Source organism: Pristis pectinata, chromosome 1 (assembly GCF_009764475.1).
Source record: "Pristis pectinata isolate sPriPec2 chromosome 1, sPriPec2.1.pri, whole genome shotgun sequence".
Classification (NCBI taxonomy): domain Eukaryota; kingdom Metazoa; phylum Chordata; class Chondrichthyes; order Rhinopristiformes; family Pristidae; genus Pristis; species Pristis pectinata.
The window spans coordinates 61,726,626-61,753,506 of NC_067405.1; the positions used below are offsets into that span (position 1 = coordinate 61,726,626).

At 38.1% G+C, this 26,881-nt stretch overlaps 1 protein-coding gene across 8 annotated transcripts in view; it reads left to right on the forward strand.

Moving 5' to 3' along the window:
- The window catches only part of pikfyve (phosphoinositide kinase, FYVE finger containing), an 81,545-nt gene that overhangs the window by 18,659 nt on the left and 36,005 nt on the right, over nucleotides 1-26,881 (forward strand). For 6 of the 8 annotated variants that reach the window (XM_052015546.1, XM_052015591.1, XM_052015555.1 and 3 more), the window contains 8 exons: nucleotides 527-734; nucleotides 5,198-5,287; nucleotides 13,257-13,395; nucleotides 13,953-14,110; nucleotides 17,600-17,711; nucleotides 20,387-20,534; nucleotides 24,060-24,227; nucleotides 25,261-25,323. In XM_052015546.1, coding sequence (XP_051871506.1) covers nucleotides 527-734; nucleotides 5,198-5,287; nucleotides 13,257-13,395; nucleotides 13,953-14,110; nucleotides 17,600-17,711; nucleotides 20,387-20,534; nucleotides 24,060-24,227; nucleotides 25,261-25,323 — 1,086 coding nt within the window. The remainder of the gene's footprint in view (nucleotides 1-526; nucleotides 735-5,197; nucleotides 5,288-13,256; nucleotides 13,396-13,952; nucleotides 14,111-17,599; nucleotides 17,712-20,386; nucleotides 20,535-24,059; nucleotides 24,228-25,260; nucleotides 25,324-26,881) is intronic. The other 2 variants (XM_052015600.1, XM_052015609.1) reach the window with 1 other exon arrangement.

The following is a 26,881-nucleotide window of genomic DNA, read 5'->3' on the forward strand; positions in this document are numbered from 1 at the left end:
TTCAATTATTATGTTAATCCTACACTAATCCCATTTTTTGCTTATTCTGCCCCCGTTACTATCAACTCTCCCAGAATATGCAGTTCAATATTTGCTCGAGGGTAGAGCAGTTTTACAAGAATCTGGTTTGACATATCTTATGTTAATACCTATTCAAATAGAGCTACTAACCTATTAAGATGAAGTCACTTATGATTAGCCTGAAACGTGGGAAAGTACAAGCATATGAACAAGGAAATATTGAGCCACTCATTCCTTTGAATTTGCTCTGCAATTCAGTATGTCACAGGCTCATCTGAGCGTAAATGCAACTCCACATTTCTGCCTCTCCCTCCCGTAGTAACAATTAAGCCTCTTACTTATCAAGAATCTGCCAACCTCTACCTTAAAATATTCAGAGACTGCTTCTGTCCTTTTGAGGAAGAGAGTTCCAAAGGCATGCAGTGCCCTGCATGGGGGAAAAAGTGCCTCATTTTGACTAAATAGAAAAATAGCTGCTCTAAATTGATTTGCTATTTTTCTTCAGGTGATCTTCGGGCATGCAGGTACTGTAGGAAAATAGCTCTGAACTACGCACATTCCACAGACAGCAGCTCCATTGGTGAAGATCTCAATGTTTTAACTGACTCAACATATTCTGTCTCCATATTGGATCCTAATGAACCTAGAACTCCTGTAAGCGGGAGGAAAGCCAGCAGAAATATATTTTTGGAAGAGGACCTTGCTTGGCAGAGGTATGAAGCATATTTTTGGAGATAGTCCTTTTAAATATGTAACGTGTGTTTGAGTCAAGGGAGCCTGCTGAAAGTTTCATCCCTATTTATTGCATGACATTAATCTGACAAATATACTTCATATGCTATCCAGTTAATTTGTGGATCCACAGCACAAGTTGTCAAAAAATGGCAAACTTGTTATGATCACATTATTAAAAATACAGAGATTCATATTCGTGCTACAGCTACCATTCTTCATTCATTAAGACTCATTGTTTGATCAGTAAACTTTCAATTTTTGGTTAGTTACATTTTGGAATAAATCAGTAAGAGTAAAAATGTGTTCCATTCTGCTTGACACTGGTGATCCTTAAGGTTGACAATAGATCTCAAAAATATTTGTATTATGCAAAGCTTTTGCACATTGCTGCATGGCTCTTAAGAACAGCTACTGCTGAAGCCAACATGAATTGTTAAGAATTCATTGCAAATATTTTGTTGTATAATAAATTTAAAGTGACTTATTATGAAGGAAAAATGGGCATCATTGAAGGCTTCAATGGGCATCATGTAAAATCCCAAAATAATTTTTAAGAAGGCATAGATGGTCCTGATCTGTACTGTTAAATGCACCTTAGAAAGAAATACAATCTTGTATTTACTGCATGCTTTTCTAATCTCTTGATATCACAAATCATTTCATAGCTAATGAAGTATATTTGAATTGGAGGTATTTTTATAATCAGAGAAATGCAGCAGCTAATTGGTGTACTGTAAATATCAAACTATAAAACATCACTAAAAATGATGATTTGGCTGATTGCAGGATAACTCGCCTTTTCTTCTTCGACAAGGAAGCATAGGATCTCTTGTGTCAACCAAAAAAAGTAGACAGGGCCTCAGTTTAATGTCTCAGCCACATGATGGCACTTTCAACCATGCAGCATTTCATTGCTGAACTGGATGTGAACCTAGAATTTTGTGTTTAACTTGGGAATGGGACCAGAGCCCATGATTATCTGTTGGAGATGAGAGAGCCACCAATTGACCCATTGTGCAATAATTGAGTAATCCTTGTTATACAATGCAACGTATAGTTAAGTGCAGATTTATCATGTGGAAAAATTATTAGAAGGAGAACGAACCCATTTGCTTGATAATCATTGATCTGTGAACCAATTGACTTATTATTTGTTAAGTCATTCTGCATTTTAGCAACATCGGTATAAGATGAGAATTTTCTATTTTCTATAGAAGTGAAGCCTTTATGCATCTGGTGAATGCATAATAGTCCTGTTGTTTCTTTCTCTCAATAACCCTTTGTTCATTTTAGTGTCTGCAGCTATTCTTGCTTTCATGTTGAACAAATGATTTAAGATTTTTCCATTGATCAGACTTCTGTTTAGTCCAGGATCATTCTCAAACTGGGGAACAATGCCATTTTTAAAGTGCAAATTTTCCCTCCTTTTTCATTTCTTGCATTCATGTCTATCAACACATTTTGTTTTTTGATTGAGTAGTACATATGAACTACATAAATTAAGGCAATATAGGGTATGCTGTGAAGGGAGCAAGCTACAGTGGCATGCAAAAGTTTGGGCACCCCTGGTCAAAATTTCAGTTACTGTGAATAGCTAAGCAAGTAAAAGATGACCTGATTTCCAAACAGTATAAAGTTAAAGATGACATATTTCTTTAATATTTTAAGCAAGATTACTTTTTTATTTCCATCTTTTACAGTTTCAAAATAACACAAAAGGAAAAGGGCCCAAAGCAAAAGTTTGGGCACCCTGCATGGTCATTACTTAGTAACACCCGCTTTGGCAAGTATCACAGCTTGTAAATGCTTTCTGTAGCCAGCTAAGAGTCTTTCAATTCTTGTTTGGGGGATTTTCGCCCATTCTTCCTTGCAAAAGGCTTCTAGTTCTGTGAGATTCTTGGGCCGTCTTGCTTGCACTGCTCTTTTGAGGTCTATCCACAGATTTTCACTGATGTTTAGGTCGGGGGACTGTGAGGGCCATGGCAAAACCTTCAGCTTGTGCTTCTTGAGGTAGTCCATTGTGGATTTTGAGGTGTGTTTAGGATCGTTATCCTCTTTTCAACTTCAGCTTTTTTTTTTACAGACGGTGTGATGTTTGCTTCCAGAATTTGTTGGTATTTACTTGAATTCATTCTTCCCTCTACCAGTGAAATGTTCCCCGTGCCACTGACTGCAACACAAGCCCAAAGCATGATCGATCCACCCCCGTGCTTAACAGTTGGAGAGGTGTTCTTTTCATGAAATTCTGCACTTTTTTTTCTCCAAACATACCTTTGCTCATTGCAGCCAAAAAGTTCTATTTTAACTTCAGTCCACAGGACTTGTTTCCAAAATGCATCAGGCTTGTTTAGATGTTCCTTTGCAAACTTCTGATGCTGAATTTTGTGGTGAGGGTGCAGCAAAGTTTGGAGAAAAGAGTGCAGAATTTCATGAAGAGAACACCTCTCCAACTGTTAAGCACAGGGGTGGATCGATCATGCTTTGGGCTTGTGTTGCAGCCAGTGGCACGGGGAACATTCCTCTGGTAGAGGGAAGAATGAATTCAAGTAAATACCAGCAAATTCTGGAAGCAAACATCACACCGTCTGTAAAAAAAAAAGCTGAAGATGAAAAGAGGATGGCTTCTACAACAGGTTAGTGATCCTAAACACACCTCAAAATCCACAATGGACTACCTCAAGAGGCACAAGCTGAAGGTTTTGCCATGGCCCTCACAGTCCCCCGACCTAAACATCATCGAAAATCTGTGGATAGACCTCAAAAGAGCAGTGCAAGCAAGACGGCCCAAGAATCTCACAGAACTAGAAGCCTTTTGCAAGGAAGAATGGGTGAAAATCCCCCAAACAAGAATAGGAAGACTCTTAGCTGGCGACAGAAAGCGTTTACAAGCTGTGATACTTGCCAAAGGGGATGTTACGAAGTACTGAACATGCAGGGTGCCCAAACTTTTGCTTCAGGCCCTTTTCCTTTTTTGTTATTTTGAAACTGTAAAAGATGGAAATAAAAAAGTAATCTTGCATAAAATATTAAAGAAATGTGTCATCTTTAATTTGCTTAGCTATTCACAGCAACTGAAATTTTGACCAGGGGTGCCCAAGCTTTTGCAAGCCATTGTATAAGGCTGATATTCACTGCATTATTATCAACCCGCTTGCTTTCAAGTACCTGAACAGTACCATCACAAAGTTGTGATATTACACCTTCCAATGTGCAGAGTGGGGTAGGAACTAATGTTGATAATGCTAGCTAGATGGGTTAAGGTGCTGCATTGGTTTCAATATGAAATAATGCTGGATGTAAGGGAGGGTTTGGTATCATTCTCTGGAAGTGACCCTGACTGAAAGTCTTGCATTTTCAATCATCAGAAAACTACTAATATTTACTTTCTCAAGTGCAAGATTGATGCCATTTTGCAGAGAAGGAGGAGCAATGTTTTGTTTATCATTTTCTGATCAACTTTAGAGGCATTTACTTTTATGATATTCTGCTGGACTGGAAGGAATCTCTGTTTCAGAGCTGAGTTAAATTTACCCATGAAAAATATTCCAAACGATATGAAAAAGCTCTGTGCTCAGCTTGTTTGCACACATCGTTTCCAACTGAATAGGTTCATGTCTGTCTGGCCTGCCCCTCGTGGCATCCTACATTTGCAAGCAGCATTATTTGTGTATTCTTCATATGACTGTCAATAATCCTTTTTGTATGCATTGCAACAATGTGATCTGTGAACTGCCTAGTTAATTGGTATTCCGGACAAACATTCTCATAGCAAATCTTTGAGTTTGCAGCTTCTTCACACATGCCTATGCCTTACTTTTATCTTGCATGATGGGAGCTCATCTCAAGGTGCTTTTGATATGAAGTTGCCATTTAAGGCCATAATAGGATCCTACATCGGGTAATGTGGTTAACCTTGAATATTTTTTTTACAGAGGTTTTGGGACTCAAAGGTGTGATAGTATGTGAAAGCAAAATATCATAATTAGTTTGTGCACATATTCCCAATTACTGTGACCAATGGAATTTTATAGATCAGTCTCTCAGTACCTTTTCAAGGAGGCCAAATGTAATGAATGGCATCAACTAATAATTGGTACAACCATAAATGCTTTCCATTTGCAAGAGCTAACAGAATTATTGTAGTGGCCATCATTGGGTTGGAAGTGAATGATAATTATAAAGAAGATCCTTAGGTTTTTCCATTTACGGATAGTGCTGGTAATGCATTAGTTGTCAAAAAAGCCTACTTGCCAACTTCACTATTTCGTATAAGGACAAGTAAACTGCACTTGGGTATGCAGCTAATTCAGTGAATGATTATCTGAACCCCGTTGCTTTTGAATTGCTGTTTTAAACGTATACGATTCACTCTGCTCAATTTTAAACAACATAGTTGTCATAGTAAAGATTTTCCAATTGATTATGATTTTCTTTTAATTAGCTTGGGTCACCAGGATTCGCAGAATAATGCTTTAACAACACGTCTCACGGCTGTACAAGAAGATGCAGGAAAGTCACCTGCACGTAAAAGGTACATGAGAGAAGAATTATAATTTTGTTCCTGCTTTTTGTAACTTGTGCTCTTTTCTTTGTAGATGATTGCAATTTAAAAATTTTTAAAAAAACACAGTGCTAGAAATACTCAGCAGATCAGGCAGTATCCATGGAGAGAGAAAGAAAGTTAAGATTTCAGATCATTGTAGGAGTCTTATTTTTGAAATACAAAGAAAATGCTGCATGATGGGATTAAAAGCATTCCCCAGTTTTTGAAAATATAGTGTTGTCTTCAAATGAGCAGGACTATAGTTGGAACTCTTTTTAGGGACTCTTTTAGGGTCGAGGATAACATGCTTCCATTCCAATTTGTGGGTTCTGAAGCTGATGAAAAGTCCTTTGCAGAATCTGCAGACTCAACCACAGGTGGGAGAGGTGGTATGTGACATGGTGGGTGGGTAGTTTAGGATGTTGTGAGCTCTTTCCACCATTTGCAAATAGCTTCCTTGTGCTCCTATCATAGAGAATTGATGAGCTCAGTGACTTCTTGGATGTTTCTTCTCCATTTGAGTGGTCACAGACCAGGGATACATAAATCAGTGCAGATGCTGAATTGTTCCCAAAAAAATGGTTCAGTCTTTGCTTATGTAATACCCTACTGTACTTATATAACAATCTACTTAGTTCACAGTAGCTGATGCATATTTTAAATTGAAGACTTAAACACACCTTTTGTGTTTTCAGTCATCATTTATCATCTTCTGTCTCCTTTTAATTGGTCTTCTTCCATTGGCTGATTTATATTGTGGTAACATGCATTAACATTAGTAAACAGCCATTGATGTCTATTATGAGGGCTCTTTTTCAGTGCTTCATACTTTTGAGCCATTTCATCGTGTGTTTTAATTTGATTTTCAGCAGGTGAGTGGGTGAACATCAAGATGCTGATAAATCTCATGTAGTAATTCAAGTGGAAACGTGAATGGGGTTATTCGTTGTCTTTACCTTGTTACGGACTCAGTGAATGTCCCTTTAAGATAGAGTGTGTGTGTGTGGGGGGGGGGGCGTGCTTACGTCAATAGAAGATAAAGGACGTAATGACGTTGTTGAAGAAGTCAGAAGAAGAGAGAGAGAGAAAGGAGAGAGACACCAGCCTGCTAGTGTTCTCTATCAATGGATGAGAAACAATAACTGTGTCTGCCACTGAAATCCATGTATGGAAGTTGGAAGTAATCCGGTGGAGTTCACTTTGTTGCTGACCTGTAGAAGGAAACAGGTATTTGTGTGTGGATGACCACAATTCGGATGCTTTTCGGGCTGAGGAAGTCACTACCGAGTAAACACTGAAGTGTCGTTTGGGTTCCATCGTGGAACATTTGGATTTCGTATTTACTCTCCCTATGTTTCTCTACGTCTACGTCTTATCTTCAGACAACGGTGGTTGTTGAAGAAGCCCTTGCTCATGTTTCACCTTATGGCTTGCGGAACTGAACTTTAAGAACCATTCCTGAACTTGGAGTTTGGGACTTTGCCACACACACACGAAGAGTTTAGTTTTTTGGGGTTAATGTTCAAGGTTTAACATTTTTTGAATTCTAACATACTAACATTTTTACTTTTATTTTACGTATGGTCATAAGTAGTGATTAATAAAATAGTTTTTAACACTGAATCATGCTCAGTGTGTTTCTTTTGTTGCTGGTTCGTGACAAAATTGGGGGCTCGTCCGGGATCCAATCCAAAGATTAACGAGTGTCATCTGGGATCGTTCCCCAGATTGACGAGATTCGTTCGGGATTCAATCCAAAGATTTTTGAGGGAGGTCTGATAAATTCTTTTTAATTGGTTTGTGTGTGTGGAAACCAGCAGCAATGGATATTAAGGCATTTTTGGAGTCACCAACCCAAAAGGGATTGGAGGTGGCAAAAAAGGATGATCTGATAAAGATTGCTACAAAGCTAAACCTTACAGAAGTAAAGCAGTCTATGAGAAAGGCAGGTATTCAGAGACTGATAGCTGGCCATTATGTGGAAAAGAAGGTGTTTGAGAAGGAAGTGTTAAAACAGTTTCCTGGCAGTGAAATAGCAGTTTCTGAGGCACAGGTGCAGCTGGCAAAGAAATTAGAGGCTGAACGAGAACAAACCCAGTTAAAGATAGAGGCTGAACGAGAACAAAAGAAATTAGAGGCTGAACGAGAGATAGCTCGGATGAAGATAAAGGCTGATCTAGCAATGAAGCAGATGGAATTGAAGAGGATGGAGCTGGATAGTGAGGAGAAGGAGAAACAGAGGCAGCATGATTTACAAATGATGCAAAAGAGTGTGGAATCTGATTCTGATGGTTTTTCAGCCAGCAGGGAGGTTCGATTAGTCCCTCCTTTTGAGGAAGATCAGGTTGATCAGTATTTCCAACATTTTGAAAAGGTTGCTGTGAGTTCAAACTGGCCAAAGGAAGGATGGGCTCTTATGGTACAGAGTGTGATTAAAGGTAAAGCTCAAAAAGCTTATTCTGCTTTGTCTGTTGAGGATGCAGCTGATTATACCAAGGTAAAACAAGCTGTGTTGAAGGCCTATGAATTGGTACCTGAAGCTTATAGACAAAAATTTAGAGACTTGAGGAAATCTGCAGATCAGACTTTTATGGAATTTGCCAATGGATAGAGAATATGTTTTGAACGATGGTACATGGCTAAAAATGTAGATGGGGATTTTGATAAATTGAAAGAATTGATATTAGTTGGAAGACTTTAAAAGATGTGTTCCAGCTGAATTAACAACATATTTAAATGAAAAGGGAGTGGAAACTTTACAAGAAACTGCTAGGTTGGCAGATGATTATGCTTTAACCCATAAATCCAAATGGGAACAACCTAAAACCTTTCAAAAGAGTTACAAGGACAATCCAGGTAAACCGGAGATTAAATTGGGAGGTAATCAAAAAGGAAAGGATGAAAAGAAGCCCATGCTGGAGAAACCTGTTGAGCGTACTTGTTATTACTGTAGGAAACCTGGCCATGTGATATCTAATTGTGCCCTTTTGAAGAAAAGGAAGGAAGCTGTGCCCAATGCTTGCTTTCAGGCAATTAAAAATCAAAAAGGTTTAGGAGATGCTGTTAAAGATCAGTCCTTGCAAGAGATAAAAGCGGAAAAGTTGGAGGAGGTGAGAAAGGAATTCCGTTCTTATGTATCAGAGGGTTTTGTTTCACTGAATGATGAGTCACCCCAGGTGCCAGTGAAAATTCTTAGAGATACTGGGGCTTGCCAATCTCTCTTGCTGGACAGTGTTTTAAATTTTGGTGAAGAAAGTGACACTGGTGAGGTAAATCTAGTGCGAGGCGTTACAGATGACACCATATCTGTCCCTTTACACAAGGTGATTTTAAAGTCAAAGTTCGTAGAAGGACCAGTCGAGATAGGGATAAGACCTAGTTTGCCTGTGGAAGGAGTTTCTTTGTTATTGGGAAATGACCTGGCAGATGGAGAAATTGTTCCTGTGGTATGGTTAACAACCAAACCAAGGATTGATGAGTCTGAGAATGATCCAGATGTTTACCCATCATGTGCGGTGACTCGAGCTAGAGCTAGAGAATTAGCCAAGACCGACAGTCCGGTGCAGTCTGATGTGGTTCCTTGTGATGGTCCTAAACAGGAAGAAAATTATGATGCCTTATCTGAGACTTTTCTGTCTTCACTGGAGGATCAACATCCTTATAGTGAGCCTGAATTTAAAGATTTGTCTTTGTCGAGGAAGGAGTTTATGGTGGAACAGACAAAGGACCCTGAGTTGACAGAATTGAAAGAAAAAGCACTCTCATGTGAAGAGATTGAAAAAGTGCCAATTGGATATTATGTCAAAAATGGAGTGTTAATGAGGAAATGGAGACCTCCTCATGTTCCTGTTAATGAGGAAGGGGAAGTTATTCATCAGGTTGTTGTTCCAAAAGTTTATAGGGATGAGATTTTAAACCTGGCCCATAGTATGCCTTTGGGTGGTCATTTTGGTGTGAATAAAACTGTAGGGAAGATCTTGAAACAATTCTATTGGCCTGGTTTGAGAAAAGATGTGGTGATGTTTTGTCGAACTTGTCACACAAGTCAGATGGTAGGTAAACCAAATCAAAAACCCCCTGTGGCTCCGTTGAAACCAATTCCTGCTTTTGGTGAACCCTTTTCGAAGGTGATTGTGGACTGTGTTGGCCCATTACCGAAGTCTAAGACTGGAAATCAGTATTTGTTAACCATCCTGTGTGCCACTTCTAGATTTCCAGAGGCAATACCCCTTAGAAATATTAAGGCCAAGACGGTGTCAAAGGCTCTTTTAAAATTTTTTACCTTGTTTGGTTTGCCAAAAGAAATCCAATCTGATCAAGGTAGTAATTTTATGTCAAATTTTTTTCAACAACTAGTCTATGAGCTGGGAGCAAAGCAGATTGTATCATCTGCATATCACCCAGAATCTCAAGGAGCTCTGGAGAGATTTCATTCTACTCTCAAAAATATGCTGAAGACTTATTGCTTTGAAAACACAAAGGATTGGGACGAAGGCGTTCATTTACTTTTGTTTGCCATTAGAGATTCAATCCAGGATTTAGTCCGTTTGAGCTTGTATTTGGACATAGGGTGAGAGGACCTTTGGAATTGTTAAGAGAGCAATGGGTTAATGAGGAAGTGCATTTGAGTCTGTTGGACTATGTCCAAAAATTTAAAACTCGGTTGGAGAGAGTCTGCCAGCTAGCGAGAGAGAATTTGAAAACCAGCCAGATAAGAATGAAGACATATTTTGATAGACGTGCTCGGCCTAGGACATTTGCAGTGGGGCAAAAGGTGTTGGTATTTTTCCCTAGCCAAAATAATCCATTGCAATCTAGTTTTTCTGGACCCTATGTTATTGAATCTCGAGTGACTGATTTAACATATATAATCAAAACACCAGATAGACGCAAGAAAACACAACTCTGTCATGTAAACATGCTAAAACCTTATTATGAGAGGGATTCAGTTGTGGCCTTGGTGGGTGATGTGAAGGTTGTTTCTAGAATGCTTGACGTTGATGTTGAGGAAAGCCAATTTAGACCAAATATTGTTCCATCAAAACTAAAAAACCAAAATATCCTGGAGAACCTTGAAACGAAGTTGGACCATTTACAAGTTTCACAAAAACAACAGATGAGAGAATTAATTTTAAAATTTAAAAATCTGTTCCCAGATGTTCCAAACAGAACATCGATAATTACCCATGATGTTGATGTTGGGGATGCAAAACCAATCAAACAACACCCATATCGACTGAATGTGGAAAAAAGTAAACTTGTTGATCAGGAAATAAAATACATGTTGGAAAATGATATTATTAGACATTCTACTTCAAATTGGAGTTCGCCCTGTGTTATTGTACCTAAACCTGATGGAACTGTTAGATTTTGCACAGATTACAGGAAAGTGAATGCTTTAACGAAGTCAGATGCTTACCCTATTCCTAGGGTGGATGATTGCATAGACAGAGTGGGAAAGGCAAAATTTCTTAAAAAGATTGACCTATTAAAAGGGTACTGGTGTGTTCCATTAACAGATAGAGGAAGGGAGATTTCTGCCCTTGTAACCCCTTCTGGATTGTATGAATACAATGTTTTACCATTTGGAATGAAAAATGCTCCGGCAACATTTCAAAGAATGATTAATTCAGTGATTCATGGGTTAAAACATACAGATGCCTACATTGACGACTTAGTGACTGGGAATGATACTTGGGAAGATCACATATCTGCGTTAGAAAGGTTGTTTGAAAGACTTTCCAAGGCTAACCTTACAGTTAACTTGGCTAAAAGTGAATTTGGGCATGCCACTGTGGCGTATCTTGGTTATGTTGTAGGTCAAGGCAAGCAAGCTCCTGTTCAGGCAAAAGTTCAAGCAATATCTGAGTTCCCTATTCCCACAGGTACGAGGACTGTTAGAAGATTTTTGGGAATGGTTGGATATTATCGAAAATTTTGTAAAAATTTTGCTGATATTGCTCTTCCCCTAACTAATCTTCTGAAGAAGGGAGTAAAGTTTGTTTGGACAGATTCTTGTCAAGAAGCATTTGAGAAGCTGAAAGCCATTTTATGCTACCATCCTGTGCTCAAAACACCTGACTTTGAAAAGCCATTTTCATTAGCAGTAGATGCCAGTGATGAAGCTGCAGGAGCTGTGTTGTTGCAGAAGGGTGACCTTGATGATATTGACCATCCTGTAGCTTACTTTTCAAAGAAATTTAATGAGCATCAAAAGAATTATTCCACCATAGAGAAAGAATTACTGTCGCTTGTTTTAGCCTTGCAACATTTCAGTGTATATGTTTGCACCGTTCAGAAACCATTGACTGTATATACAGATCATAACCCATTGGTGTTTCTGAGCCGAGTCAAAAACAAGAACAGAAGGCTGTTAAACTGGAGTTTAATTTTGCAAGAGTTTGATCTCATGATAACTCACATTAAAGGCAAAGATAATGTGATTGCTGATTGTCTTTCCCGATGTTAAATGGGAAACATGTATCTGTACTAATCTGATAGTCAGTAGTTGTGTAGCATGATAATTATTAACATTACTAACTGTATGCACGGTTACATTTTTCTTGGGAAAAATTTTTTTTAGGTGGGAGGTGTTACGGACTCAGTGAATGTCCCTTTAAGATAGAGTGTGTGTGTGGCGTGCTTACGTCAATAGAAGATAAAAGACGTAATGACGTTGTTGAAGAAGTCAGAAGAAGAGAGAGAGAGAAGGGAGAGAGACACCAGCCTGCTAGTGTTCTCTATCAATGGATGAGAAACAATAACTGTGTCTGCCACTGAAATCCATGTGTGGAAGTTGGAAGTAATCCGGTGGAGTTCACTTTGTTGCTGACCTGTAGAAGGAAACAGGTATTTGTGTGTGGACGACCACGGTTCGGATGCTTTTCGGGCTGAGGAAGTCACTACCGAGTAAACACTGAAGTGTCGTTTGGGTTCCATCGTGGAACATTTGGATTTCGTATTTACTCTCTCTGTTTCTCTACGTCTACGTCTTATCTTCAGACAACGGTGGTTGTTGAAGAAGCCCTTGCTCATGTTTCTCCTTATGGCTTGCGGAACTGAACTTTAAGAACCATTCCTGAACTTGGAGTTTGGGACTTTGCCACACACACACGAAGAGTTTAGTTTTTTGGGGTTAATGTTCAAGGTTTAACATTTTTTGAATTCTAACATACTAACATTTTTACTTTTATTTTACATATGGTCATAAGTAGTGACTAATAAAATAGTTTTTAACACTGAATCATGCTCTGTGTGTTTCTTTTGTTGCTGGTTCGTGACAACCTTAAGAATTATTGTACTTTTCGATCTGCACAGTAAATTCCAATATATGAATCTTAAAATACATTGAAAGATTCAGTCAATATGTTGAACTAAAAAGTTTCTTTAGGCCAGTGTGAATAGACTTGTGCACTCCTTGGGCTTTGTTTTCCAAATTGAGAACTCCCATATGGCAAGTGAAATATATTATTGTCACTTAAACTGAAAGAAGTGATGAGGAAATGTCAGAACTCAATTTGTCTTAAGCCTGTTCCAATTATGTTAATCAGCAGAAGTTTTGCAAAACTACATATGTGGAACAATACCGGTATTTTTCCCCCAGTGTCACATTTTGAATACTACAGCTATATTAAGTTAGTTTTGATCAATGTTTCCAACATAGATGGCAAAAGACCCACCTCCCATTTTTGAATGTCCAACAAAAAGCAATTTGATGACATTTTGCAATGTGTGAAATTAAATTAAACATCTCGCAAAAAAACACAACTATTATTGTTGTCTTGGTCTGCACTGTGTTAACTCAGCCAGGAGTGAATGAAGTTGGACACAGGGCATCTTCTTGATTGTGAGGCCTATCAGCATTCTATCTCTGATCTTGTAACTTGTATGAGATATCAGAAGATATTGCAAAACTTACCCACATTTTTTGTTTTGGGTATTTTTCTTTTCATGACAGATCCGCAAGTATCACCAATCTTTCTCTGGATCGATCTGCTTCACCCATGATTCCTTCCTATGACAGCTCAATTAGTCCTCAAGCTTCCCGGGCATACATCAAAACCGATCCCAATGAAGAAGAAAGGAAAATTCTTCTGGTACTTAGGTTTTAATTTTTTTTCTTGATGATAAAGACAGTCTCTTTGTGTAATGTAATACAGCACTTTTCCTGTTTGTTCACTGTCATCTGTTTGATTATTTTCTCTTGTTTAGTCTTTGAAATGTGCCACTGAATTTACTGTTTCTGAGTAATCACTAACATTGTATCTCCCTCAATGAGCTGGTTATAATTGCGCACTCTCTCTAAGGCAAAAACCTGGAAGATAATGCTGGAAGAACCCAGCCAGTCAAACAGCATCTGTGGAAAGGGAAACTGGTCCATATTTTGGGTTGGGTCCTGACCTGAAACATTAACTGATTTCTCTTTACACGTGTTGTTTGACTGGCTGAGTTCTTCCAGCATTATCTCTTTTTCTTTCAGATTCCAGCATCTGCAATTTTATTTGTTTTCCACTCTCTATAAAGGAACTGCAGTCCTAAGGTTATATTTCACTGTCTGTTAGAATACAGTGATAAACCATCCATTGTGACGACAAAATGTGATGATTGGTTTCAAAGTAACTTAATTACAAATTATAGATTTTTTTCTTTTTAGGATTCTGTGCAACTTAAAGATTTGTGGAAGAAAATATGCCATCACAGTACTGGCATGGAGTTCCAAGATCATCGATACTGGTTGCGAACGTATCCTAATTGCATAGTGGGAAAGGAACTGGTGAACTGGTTGATAAGAAATGGACATGTAACTACACGGTAACTTGCATAACTGATATTGAGGGGAACAAAATTAGGCTCTCTTGGATGCCAGTATTTAAAACCCATTACTGTGAATGCTGAAAATCTAAAATGGGAATTAAAAAAAGTACTGGAAATACTCAGGCCAAGTAGCATCTTTAGAGAGAGAAATGGAGTTAATGTTTAAGGTTGATACTCTCTTAGATCAGAACTGGAGAGAGTTAGAGATGTAATAGATATTCTGATCCAGAGAGGAGGAAAGATAAGATATCTTTATTAGTCACATGTCCATCGAAACACACAGTGAAATACATCCTTTGTGTAGAGTATTCTGGGGGCAGCCCACAAAAGGGACAGTCTGTTAAAGGCTGGAGACTAGCAGAGATTGTGTTAAAGGGAATGGGTGTGCACGGTAGTTTAGCGGTTAGCGTAACGCCATTACAGCGCCAGCGACCCAGGTTCAATTCCAGCCACTGTCTGTAAGGAGTTTGTATGCTATTCCTGTGTCTGCGTGGGTTTCCTCCCGCATTGCAAAGACGTACAGGTTAGGAAGTTGTGAGCATGCTACGTTGGCGCCAGAAACATGGCGACACTTGCAGGCTGCTCCCAGAACACTCTACGCAAAAGATGCATTTTATTGTGTGTTTTGATGTACATGTGACTAATAAAGATATTTCTTATAATGGGACATGTAAAGAAACAAAAAAATTGGATGACGCAGGGTAGGAAGATTATCTGGAAGGCTGCAATGCATCTGGTCAGAAGAGAAGTTGCTGCTCTTCAAGCTTCATTTGAGTTTCATTGGAAGAATTTAGAAGGCAGAGGATATTCGGCAATGTGTTTTGGGACAGGGAAATAAAGCAGTAGGTGAAAGGAAGCTTGGGTCTCATTTGTGGACTGAGCTCGTGTCTAGTATACTAGTCGCCCAATCTGCATTTGGGTTCCTCAATGCAGAGAAGCAGTGTTAACTGTATATGAAATTGAAAAAAGTACATGCAAATCATAATTTGACTTGGAAAGAGTCCAGATATCCTGATACCAAAAAGGAAGGAGGCAGAAGGTCTCTCCAATGTATGGAATGGTATTCTGATGGCCTCAGTGATGATTGAGGAGTGCGCATGGTTTTGTGGAGGTTCAGAACACCAGAAAGTGAGATGATGCTTTTAGTGGTAACTTTGTGCTAGTGGTACTATAGGTGGCAGAGGATGCTCCGCTGGATATAGAGACTAATGGGGATAAAAATAAGATTAAGGGTAACCATTTGCTGTTGTGGGAGAAAACTATGCTGGAAATGGATTAGACCCAGTTGAAGGGACTGTGTACAACAGCAAATAGGCATTCAAGGTTAAGCAGAAAGGGAAAAAATGTCAGAAACACTGGAAAGAAGGTCAAAAGATGTAATTGAGAGAGGGACACTGGAGAAAGGAAGCATCAGAAATGACCATGTAAATCTGAGGGAAGGGTGAGATTGGCAACAAATTTGATTGAATTTTCCAGTCCTGGTTGAAAGCTAAGAAAGGACAGCATTGAAATTGCCCAAAAAAAACGTTTAAAGAAAGAGGTGAGATGAGTCAGAAGACCTTTTAAGACTGGAAAGAAAAATATTCCACGTATCTGTAAATTTGGGCACAGCTGGGATCAATATAGGTTCCCTTTCATTTGGAGGAAGCAAGTTGTTTCACTGGATGTATTCTTCAGTGGAAATAAGTTCAGCCAGATAGGAGAGGATGGCAATGGGAGGAGACTGATTTGTATTCTGTTCAATGAAAAGTCAGAGGTCTTTGGTCCATTCCAATGGGGAATGGATGTAGTAGTGTGAGTGAGATGGGTGGAACTAAGAAACTGGTGACTTTTAAAACAGTGGAGTGACAGATATATTTGTTACTACCGGACAAGGGGAGAGAACTGGTAAAGATGAGGAGATACAAGGTCCAGTAACAACTCTGCCACACTTGACAGCAGGTTGAATGACAGATGCAGATTGAACCTTGAGAAATAGTAAAAGTAGTGCAATGTAGGTTAGAGTAAGTATGTGCAGTAGAAAAATAGAAACCCCCAATGTCTGCTGGGAGTTTATGCTGAACAGATCAAGCAAAGGTAAGAGCTCAGAGAGGAGTCTAGGTGGAATGAGAATTCTGAAGGATGGAGAAAAAATCTGTTGCACAGGGTGGGAGGAGATCTCTTGGCAGAAGTAGAGATGGAAGTGGCAATGATGGAAGAAGAACTCAGCATCATGCTGAGCTTTAAGTTCACTGAGAGGAAATATGGGAAAAGCTGAGTCCTTACTGAAGACTGATCATATGGGATCAGAGAGAGAAAGGTTTAAGTAATGGTGGAAATAGATTGAATCATGATTTCTGACTATGATGTTGCATTGTATTGTTACACTAAGAATATGAGCCCTCAGATTTCTCTTGAGAATGAGATTACATCTAGCAGCTTGGCAAAAAGACCTGGTCTTGTTCCTTTATTCACTCACCAACAATTAACTAAGCAGTTAAAATCATACTGCTACTGTGCTATCTCACAGCTCCTGACTTGCTGTACCAGGCAGACTCATAACTTCCATAATGTATGTTGCCAAATACACGTCTAGGTGTTCTCAATGACAGCGTATGTTACTCAGCATGATTCACACACTTACTGCCCTTTCTTGCTATTAAGGTTCTTCCCTGATGTCTCTTTTCTTTCCTTCAAGCTCTCATTCTCCTGCATTTTTATCTTTTGTGATTTAGATATAGCTTCATGTCTGCTTTGTTTTCTATTTGTTTCCTGTATCTGTTTATGATCTTCTACTTTACTATGAATCAGCTGTCACATACTTTTGGTTCCATATGAAACTTGAATTCAGACTTCTGGTGAATGAAGTGGACTGAAGGTCCCATTTTCATCCAAATACCTTGCCTATGTCGTTCACTGTTGAATCTAATAGAAAATGGCTGCCCCATTTGGCTCTGTCATGTCAATAAATTTCAAAGTTTCTCGCAACATGAGACACTTCGTGAGATTACTTTTGTGAAAACACAAAATACTGCTTAAATTCAAGTTTATCTTTTTTTTAAACCTCTTTGTATAATCCTTTACTTCCCATCAGCTGTTCTTTTCAAAGTAAAAATCACTAATGGAAATGAGATTTTGTTTCAACTTGTAGGAGGTATTTTTGTTCAATGTAATCACAAGTCAACTTCCATGTTATGAAATGTTATGTTTATAATGAAAATCAGGAAATATAAATGCTTCCTCTCATGAAATTTAGGATTTAAATGTTTTGCACATGACAATCACAGTTTGTCCTGTATAGAGCAACAGATGTGATGCCTCAAGGATTAGATTTATAAATATGAGCCCATCTTGAAATAACAAATTACTCTCACTTGTAAGAAGCTGAATAGCATTGTACAAACATGCTCTAGTTTTAAAATTTAGTTTCAATTTTTTTTGCAATGTTAACCCCTCATATGGGTGTTCCAATAATGGATACTTCATTCATCATCTTTTCTCTTTCAGAGCCCAGGCGATTGCCATTGGCCAGGCATTATTGGATGGGCGATGGCTTGACTGCGTAACTCATCATGATCAACTTTTCAGAGATGAATATGCCTTATACAAGCCTTTACAAGTAGGTGAATAAAACGCTGGAATTGCTTTTATCTGGTTGCTCAAAGCATTCATTTTGGTTATGTACATTAAAATTGTTTGGGATAAGCCACCTAAATTATCAATGAAATATATTACAATCTTACTTGAAATAAATTTTTCAGGCTTTTTCTGGTTTCATCTCACCATATTAATCACCCTTTCTCAATGCACTGAAGAGGCAATTAATGTTCTTTAAAAATAATGTAACCATATCAAGAAAGGAAAAAATAAGCAAATTATCCAGAGGTGCTGTTATAGCACAAGCCTTTCTTGCTATCAAGAACCCATTGTTGACTACATTCACCTAGTTCAATGGCATTACTTTAAGTAAATACTACTTAACAGCTAAATCAATTTGATTTTGCCATCAGATAAAGTGAAGAAGTCCACAAATATTCAAATTAATTAATAAGAGTAGAAAACAAACTCTCCATGTCACATGGCATCTGTCACCATTTTACAAGCTGTGGATCTTGAAAAGCAGGCATAATCAATTTACTTCTGCTGTCTTAGTTAGCAGAACAGCAATGAGCGGAGCCTGTTCTACTGAACAAGACCAGGATTTTGCTTTCATGGAGGAGTTCTAGTGAGGCGAGACACCTATCTCACCAAATCTGCCTCAGTTCTGACTAGCTTTTCATGTTCAAGATTAATAGGGTATACATGGTACACTTCTGGTGTGCTAATAAAAAAGAATCTGCCATTGCAATGGCACAAAGTACCAAGAGCAGTATAGCAGATTGAGTGAAGGACCTTCAAGACAGATCATTGGTGATGCTGATCTGTAAATCAGGGATGATCTCTATAAATGGGTTCTGAGATGACTTGGGCATATGAGCCTAGAACCACAAACCTGTCTACAGAAGACTGAGACATTTCTTTGCAGGCCAGGTACCTACTGGCAAGGATTTCTTTGCTTTTCTTTTCCTCTTTTCAGCTTCAATGGCAGAAAATTTTGCCTCAAAACAGGCCACAGCCTTGTTGGAGTCTATACATCTTTGAGACTGAGTAATGGCTTGCTCCACTGTGCTGAGTGTTACTCTACAGAGTGCTGATTCTTTATTGCGCTGTCAGTCCTCCAGTCCACACATTCATGGTTACATACACTACTGTGCTCTAAAATACATACCCACTGTATGCTGAATACCAGGATCCTAGTTTGAATCCCTGCCTTCTGCTGATATTGCCCCATAACTTGGTGAGGAGAGGCTGCTCATGAGAGCTGGTGTGAGACAGGCCAGCGAGCATGGTGCATGTGCTCAGCACTGGGATGCAGGCTTAAAGGCTGCACCTTACCCAGTACAGTGAGTGTGGAGCATTGCTGAGGATTAGTAGTTGCTGTTCCACGTGTTAACAGACAGCTGGGAACCTGTGATCTCTCTCATCACCGCCTGTTGGATGTGATAGGGACTGTTGTCTCCCTTGCACTTTGTTTGGCTGCACCCCTCTTCCCAGCATGGACACAGCAGAACAAGTTCAAGGACCAATGACCTCTGTTGAGGTACCAAAGAGAAACCTCTGGCCTGGGGAGAACTATGCAGCCAAACAAAGAGGGAGGGGGAAGACAATCGATCCCATCACAAAACAGGAGGTGCTGAGGGTGACTGTGGGATCTGGGTGCTCTGTTAACACCTGGAGTCGACAACATCATTCCCTAGCAATGGCCAGTATTACTCTGCCAGGCCCCACATCTCACTGCTGAGCAGCTGCACTGCACACCCTCACCCACCCAGTACTAAACCTCATAAGTCTCTCCAGCAATGGGGTGATTTGTTGCTGGTTTCATGCCCGATTCCTGGTATGGCAATACAATGATGACCCCTCATTGCACTGATTCCAGTAGCTCTCACATTCCAAGTGTCAAGTGTATTTGTTTCATCAAGACCGATGTGCCCTGAAAATGGCATTAAGATTCTGAGACAAAAACCTTTTTGGAGGTAAATTCTGTGAAAAATTTGGTTAGAGGGGATAGCACATGAAGACTGGCCCTTCAGGGGAGCTCTGAGCCTTCACCACCACTTCCAGGACCTTCTTTCATCTTCCATATATGACTCTGGGATACAGCTATAACAATGACGTAGAGTTTGGAAATCCCCAAATCAGAAGAGTGAAACAATCATAGATCTCAATGTGTGAATTTTCCCCATTCTCACGGCAATCCTGTGACGAGGCCTTCAAGTATCTAGGTTCCAAATCAAATTGAACAAGATGTAAGCCGAAGGTGTCCCTTGATTTTTTTTTAAACTCATTAAATGGTTAACAGTATGAAGAGTTTATTTTATGTTTTTAAGATTTACAAGTAGAAAAAATGTGTAAACTTGCTAGAATTTTCACAACATTTACTAAGAAGCATTTGATTTCAAACTTCCAGAGGTATTAAACAATAGGCAAGTTTGTCAAGTGGAAGCAGTGTTTAAGGAAGTTAATTAAATATTGGGAACTATTTTTATTTAAATGTCATTCAAAGTCCGTGACGAAAGCAATAGTCTGTGTTCTATCTTGTGTTTAAGTTTCGTCAGTTTTAACAGTGACATTTTTAATCTGCCTGTTTCATAATAATGTTAGTCTGTAGCAGAATTTAGTTCCAAATAGGTGTTGATTTCTTTTCCAGATAATTTTAACAGTTGTTTTGAAAATGGACTGTGTATATTTCAGAGTACGGAGTTTTCTGAGACACCATCTCCTGACAGCGAGTCAGTAAATTCAGTGGAAGGCAATTCTGAACCATCGTGGTTTAAAGACATTAAGTTTGATGACAGCGATACTGAGCAGATGCAGGATGATGGAGAAGAAATCATGCAAAGTAAGTTAACGATACAGTTGGTGAGGTTACTTCTTCATGTTGAAGGATAAAGAGTGAGAAAGTATCCTTTGATAGTTTTTGGACATTTGTGTTGCCCTTATGAGGAACGTTTAACTTTAAGTACAGAACAATTAATTTGAAGTGCATAACAACTTTTGTGCTTGTACTTTATATAGTTATTACCAGTTGTTCTCAAAAGGGAGAAGAGAAGAGAAGCCTCCCTCTCATGTTTTTGCCATGAACTGCAGGTTAGGAAAAGTGCTGCTCAGCATACATTCTGAGAGGGGTTTTGCCTCTCTGAAACCAGTTTAAGCATATTTATGAAAGTGTGGAAAATATTTTTTTAAAAAATTGTACAGATTGGTTGTCACTCTTTCTGCCATATTCCAGTTGTTGGAACAGATTTGCATCAAGCAGAATGAGTTCCTTGTGCCTTCTTGACAGCCTACAGTCTTGGAGACAGACTATATTAAGGAGTTTAGAGTAGTTTAAATAATTGATTTTTGTAAGTGTCACGTACCAGCAACAAAAAAAAACACACCAAGTCATATATGTGTTGAAAACTATTTTATTAATAACTGCTTCTGATAATAAGAAAAATAAAAGTAAAGATGTTAGAATGTTAGAAGTAAAAATGTTAGATCTTAAACATTAACCCCAAAAACTAAACTCTAAGTGTGTGTGGCAAATTCCCAAACTCCAAGTCCAGGAATAGTTCTCAAAGTTCAGTTCAGCAAGCTGTAAGGTGAAATGTGAGCAAAGGCTTCTGCAAAACCACAGTTGACTGAAGAGGAAATGTAGAGAGAAAATAGAGAGAAGTTACGAAATCCAAATATTCCACGATGGAACTCATATGACACCTCAATCGCTGATGATCTCCATTCCTTTGTTCTGCCGAAGTATCTGCCACCCCGAAAGGCATTCGAAACGTGGCCGTCCACACAAATACCTGTTTCCTTCTACAGGTTAACGACAAAGTGAACTCCACTGGATTACTCCAAAAATCCATACGAGAATTGTAGTGAGAGACACAGTTATTGTTTTTCATCCATCAATACAGAGACTAGCAAGCTGGTAGCTCTCGCTCTCTCCCCTTCTGACTGACTCCGACTGTCTGTTCCAAAACGTCATCACCTATCTCCTTAGCTCCTGTTGTTGTCGTCATCACGCCACACACACGCACGCTTACTACTGTGCTATGTCTTAAAGGGACATTCATCAATAGTAACCTAATCCATAAGAGTAAGTTTAACACAATTAAATTTGGATCCCCTGAAATGGTCGTGTTTGAATGAATGATATAGACTGTCTGCTTTGTGTTCCAATGGTGTTAATGGAATAAGCAATCAGGTTTTTTTTGAGAACCTCTGGAGACAAAAAGACTTTAAATTAGTGATGTTTTACCTCAAAAGATTTTCAAAAGAGTTAAGAAGCAATTTGCCATTCAATCTTTATGGCCTGTCAGCTAACTTCAACACTGGTTTGTGTAAAGTAATTCAAAGTTTCAATCTAATGTGTAACTGTAGGAAGATACTAACATTGAGCCATCCTTTAGAGAAAAGGAGGAGGTGAAATAAGAGTGGGAGTGTTATGGATAGATAAAACCTATTCGAGTGCCATTTCGTGGAGATAATCTGAGGAGAGGGTATGCAGTTCCCCTCTAGATCTTGTGTTTCTGTTGCAAGCTGTATAGGGTAAAGAAGAATCTATAGACCAGGTACCTTCCTCATCTTGGCTGCAAGAGGTATGTGGTACAGGGGGTAAAAAAACAAGACACCAAAGAATATTAAGGGTAGTCTTCCAGAGCGTAAATATGTACTCAGTAGTGCTTTTTGTTGAAAATATGTTTGAAGTAAAGTTAATGTCAATTGAACATATCCTGTTGGAAATACATTTACAATTTATGTACTCCATTTCATAGATGAGTTAAAAGTTTGTCTTTTGACATGTAAGTAGGATAACTTTTTTAAAGACAAAGTTACAATAAAATTCCAGCATAAAGTTTTTGTGCACTTGAACCCTGTCATATATGTGTATGTTTGCTATCCACAGTTTTAAATTTGGTGAATTGTATTTGCTTTTCTTTTAGTGTGTTTGTGTATTGTCCATTTATTTTTCCAACTACTGCTTGTGTAATTGTGTTACATCAACAAGATTCTCTCATTCTCTGTGACAGTTAAGTGCATTCCATACATTAAAATATGAAGATAAACAAAAAACAGTAATTACCACAATCTGCACACTTAAATGGGTCTGTTTTCAATGCAGCCAAGAGGTTAATCAGTCCTTTTTGCAAAAGTTTGCTTTTATCTGTAATGTAGGCAAGTTTTATTTTTAATGCAGAATAGAATTTTTTTTAAATTGTACTGTCAAGTTGTTGTATAATGTATTGCGTTGTTAACTATCCAATTGCGCTATTTGAGCATTTTTCTAGCAAATAATAGGTTGCTCAGTTTACAGAATACTTTCTTATACAACAAAATGTGTTCAGATTCTATCTACAATTATCAGTCATAGCTGTAAGAATTTTCATTACAAATTGTGCAGAAATCCTGGGATGCATATGCACTATTTATGTAAATGGCATATTATTACTACATTTAATATTTAAACTGTCCTTTTTGTGCTTCTTCCCTCTCAAATACCATTTTGGATTTGTCAAAGTTCTGTTATTCTGTAAGGTTACTTGGTCATGAATATGGCTTCTTTGCTAAGGAGAGTTTCCATATATTTCTAAAGTGTGGAGAAACCTACTAAACTGAACTAGGTAAACAATAATAGTTGTATGTTATACAGTATACAAACCATCTCATATATAGTACGCAAACAAAAATTAAGGAAGGGGGTAAGGGAGCTGAGAAACTGAAAGTACAAAGATGACGAGAACATTGATGGTCACATTACATAACCACATTTTGTTCTCTGGGCGCACAGTCTGTTAAAGAAGAAAAGTAATATGACAAGTGTTTTCGAAATTGTCATTTATGTGACATGAAGTCTAATCACGGGGTTATTTGTCAACATCTGTGAGACTTTTCCCCTCCCTATTTAATGGTATATATCTTTTCCTGTTTGGGGCAATATTGCTCCCATTCTAGTTAGCTGTGTGGAGTCAACTAATTGTGACCATGTCCAAATATCAGCTAGTTTATATGCAGTATGTGTGTGAATTTGGTGAAATACCATAGTGTGCACTGATCTTGAATTGTTACCGTGTATCTTGAGCAAACTAAGGTTTTATTAAAATTTGGTTTTAATTTATTTAGAAACAATGCTTTTGGTTCTGCTAGAATTAACTTTGCTTGCAACTTGACAGCTATGCTGAAGCTTCACAATGACTGTGACTATAGGTTTCATTGGGTTACAACAAATTGATTCAAAATTAAATATCAAGTGGCTTAGTGGTAATTTTTCAAAAAGGTAAATACAAGCCATGACATGGGTTGGTACACAGTTTGCATGTCAATGGCTATGTAGGTGCTTTGGTTGAATTTCCACGAACACAGTCATTGTAATATTTTACAGGCTTTTCCAGCCCTAGCAAGCGTACATCAGTAAGCAGCTTTCAGTCAGTCATGGACAGCGACTCTGCAGCTTCTATCAGCCTAAATGTGGAAATGGACAATGTCAACTTTCATATCAAGAAACATTCCAAGTACCCGTATGTCCCAACACATCCAGCAGATCAGAAAGGTATGGAAGGGAAAAAACACAATGAAGGAGTCAGTGGTAGGAATGAAGTTTAGTTCTTTAGTCCAAGGTTTTGGATAAAGCTAATGCCCAAGGTAAAAGTATGATTTAAAAAAAAAGTAATTGTTGACACCTGGTAGTTAGCAGAAAGTTTTGAACCCTATGTTTTACCTGGAGAAAATAATTTTATTTCTTAAACAAAAAAGAAATTCATTTTATTGAATGAGTATATAATGCCTGAATACTGGGCTGTATTTGCTCCTTGGCTTGCCAGTAAAACAGTCCTGATTATTTTTCCATATTCTGCCCATTCCCCTCTTCAGCTTCTTCCCCTCTATATATAAACAAAAATAATCAGTGCTAACAAACTTTTTCCTGTATCTTTGCATGGTAGCATTGCAATTCCTACACCTGCTTTGCAGCTAATTTTTGCATTGCAACTGATTTTACAGATGTCATGGATTTGTTGTCTTGCTATGCTGTTTGCCTGCAAATTATATTGACTTTTGTTCATGTTTATTTTTTATCTTCCTAAAATATAGTTAAGTCAATCACTTGTTATCGCTATGCTGATGTTGTCCATTCGCTGTTCTTGTATCATACCCTCTTCAAGCTAATGCCTTTGCTTCTGCAAGATGTCATTTGCTGAGTACCATATGCCATTTAATTTGGATAGTGTTCGTGTCCTGATCTTGTGAAATAACAAGCTTTGTTTAGTCTGCTCTATGTATGTCTTGCTTGTTGGTGGCTAACCTATTCATGCATTCCTTTATTCAGAAATTTGCATTTAGTTTAAATATTTTAGTTTTTTATTACTTTTAAAAAGTACAGAACATCTCAGAAATGGTGTACACAAACTTTGATTTTGTATTGACAACTTGATTTTATTTTATTATTGTACAACAAAAAGTAAAATGTTGATTTTTGTTTCCTCAACAAATTTGAAAGCATGTTGCCCGACTACTATGAATAACAGTTTGTGCATCTGCTTGATTTTCCAGCTTGCTAAAGTCAATTTACCTTATTTGTTTGCCAGAGTTCCTGGTATCTGAAGATGGAGTACAACAAATCATCGGTATAAGTGATGCTTTTATTAAAGGCAAGTAAAACATTTACATATAAAATTTATGAGACTATGAATGACAGCATGTTTATGTTTGTGAACTTGCCTTTAATGGCCAAAAAAGTGTAACAAAGTTTGAAATATTGTTTGTTTGTACTAGAGTGTAATATTAATTGGTCAACAGATTTAAGCCCATCACAGGAGCTGTGCACTTAATCACTTTATTTGAAAGGGAAATGTATGATTATTTTCCATGACTTCACTGTGTGCTACATTTGCTGTACTGTAGTGTACCGCAATAACTGTACTCCAAAAGAAATTCATTGGCTTTGAAATGCATATATATTAAATGTGTGTCTGTATATTATTGTGTGTGTAACACACACAATGTAATACCATATATACTGTATGTATACTATAAGTGTATATGTTCTAATTGTCACAAACCAGCAACAAAAGAAACACACTGAGCATGATTCAGTGTTAAAAACTATTTTATTAATCACTACATATGATAATACGTAAAATAAAAGTAAAAATGTTAGTATGTTAGAATTCAAAAATGTTAAACCTCGAACGTTAACCCCAAAACTAAACTCGTCGTGTGTGTGTGTGTGACAAAGTCCCAAACTCCAAGTTCCGGAATGGTTCTTAAAGTTCAGTTCCGCAAGCCATAAGGTGAAACATGAGCAAGGGCTTCTTCAACAACCACCGTTGTCTGAAGATAAGATGTAGATGTAGAAAAACATAGAGAGAGTACATACGAAATTCAAATGTTCCACGATGGAACCCAAACGACACTCCAGTGTTTACTCGGTAGTGACTTCCTCACCCCGAAAAGCATCCGAACCGTGGTCGTCCACACACAAATACCTGTTTCCTTCTACAGGTCAGCAACAAAGTGAACTCCACCGGATTACTTCCAACTTCCATACATGGATTTCAGTGGCAAACACAGTTATTGTTTCTCATCCATCGATAGAGAAAACAAGCAGGCTGGTGTCTCTCTCCCTTCTCTCTCTCTCCTTCTTCTTCTTCTTACTTCTTCAACAACATCATTACGTCCTTTATCTTCTATTGACGTAAGCACGCCCCACACACACATACACACACACTCTCTATCTTAAAGGGACTTTCACTGAGTCCGTAACATAATAAAGAAGTAGATTACTCCTGTGCATAAATAAGTGCTGAATTCCATCAAAGCTAATGTATCTCATTAACTAAATTTGGAACGGTTGAACTCGAACTAAATGCTGACTTGCAGTTAAATGGGCATGTGGCAACAAGTGGTAATATCAGACAAACTCATGAATAACTTGCTAGAATCAACAGCATTTTTCGATTTGGGGCATTCAGAGAACCCCTAAAATTAAGTAATGTTCCAAAATAAGCTTAATAGGAATAGAAATTATGTGACTGTGCATTTTAGCCCATAATCTTCACCTGATCCACTTCAAATCCCTGGATATGAACATGGAAGCTAACATTTTATCTTATTGGGCTGAATCATAACGTCTATAAATGGGTGGGGTGAGTCAGAGGTTAAAATTTTAAAAAAACATCTTGCTTGAGTAGAGTCAAGAAGCTGGCT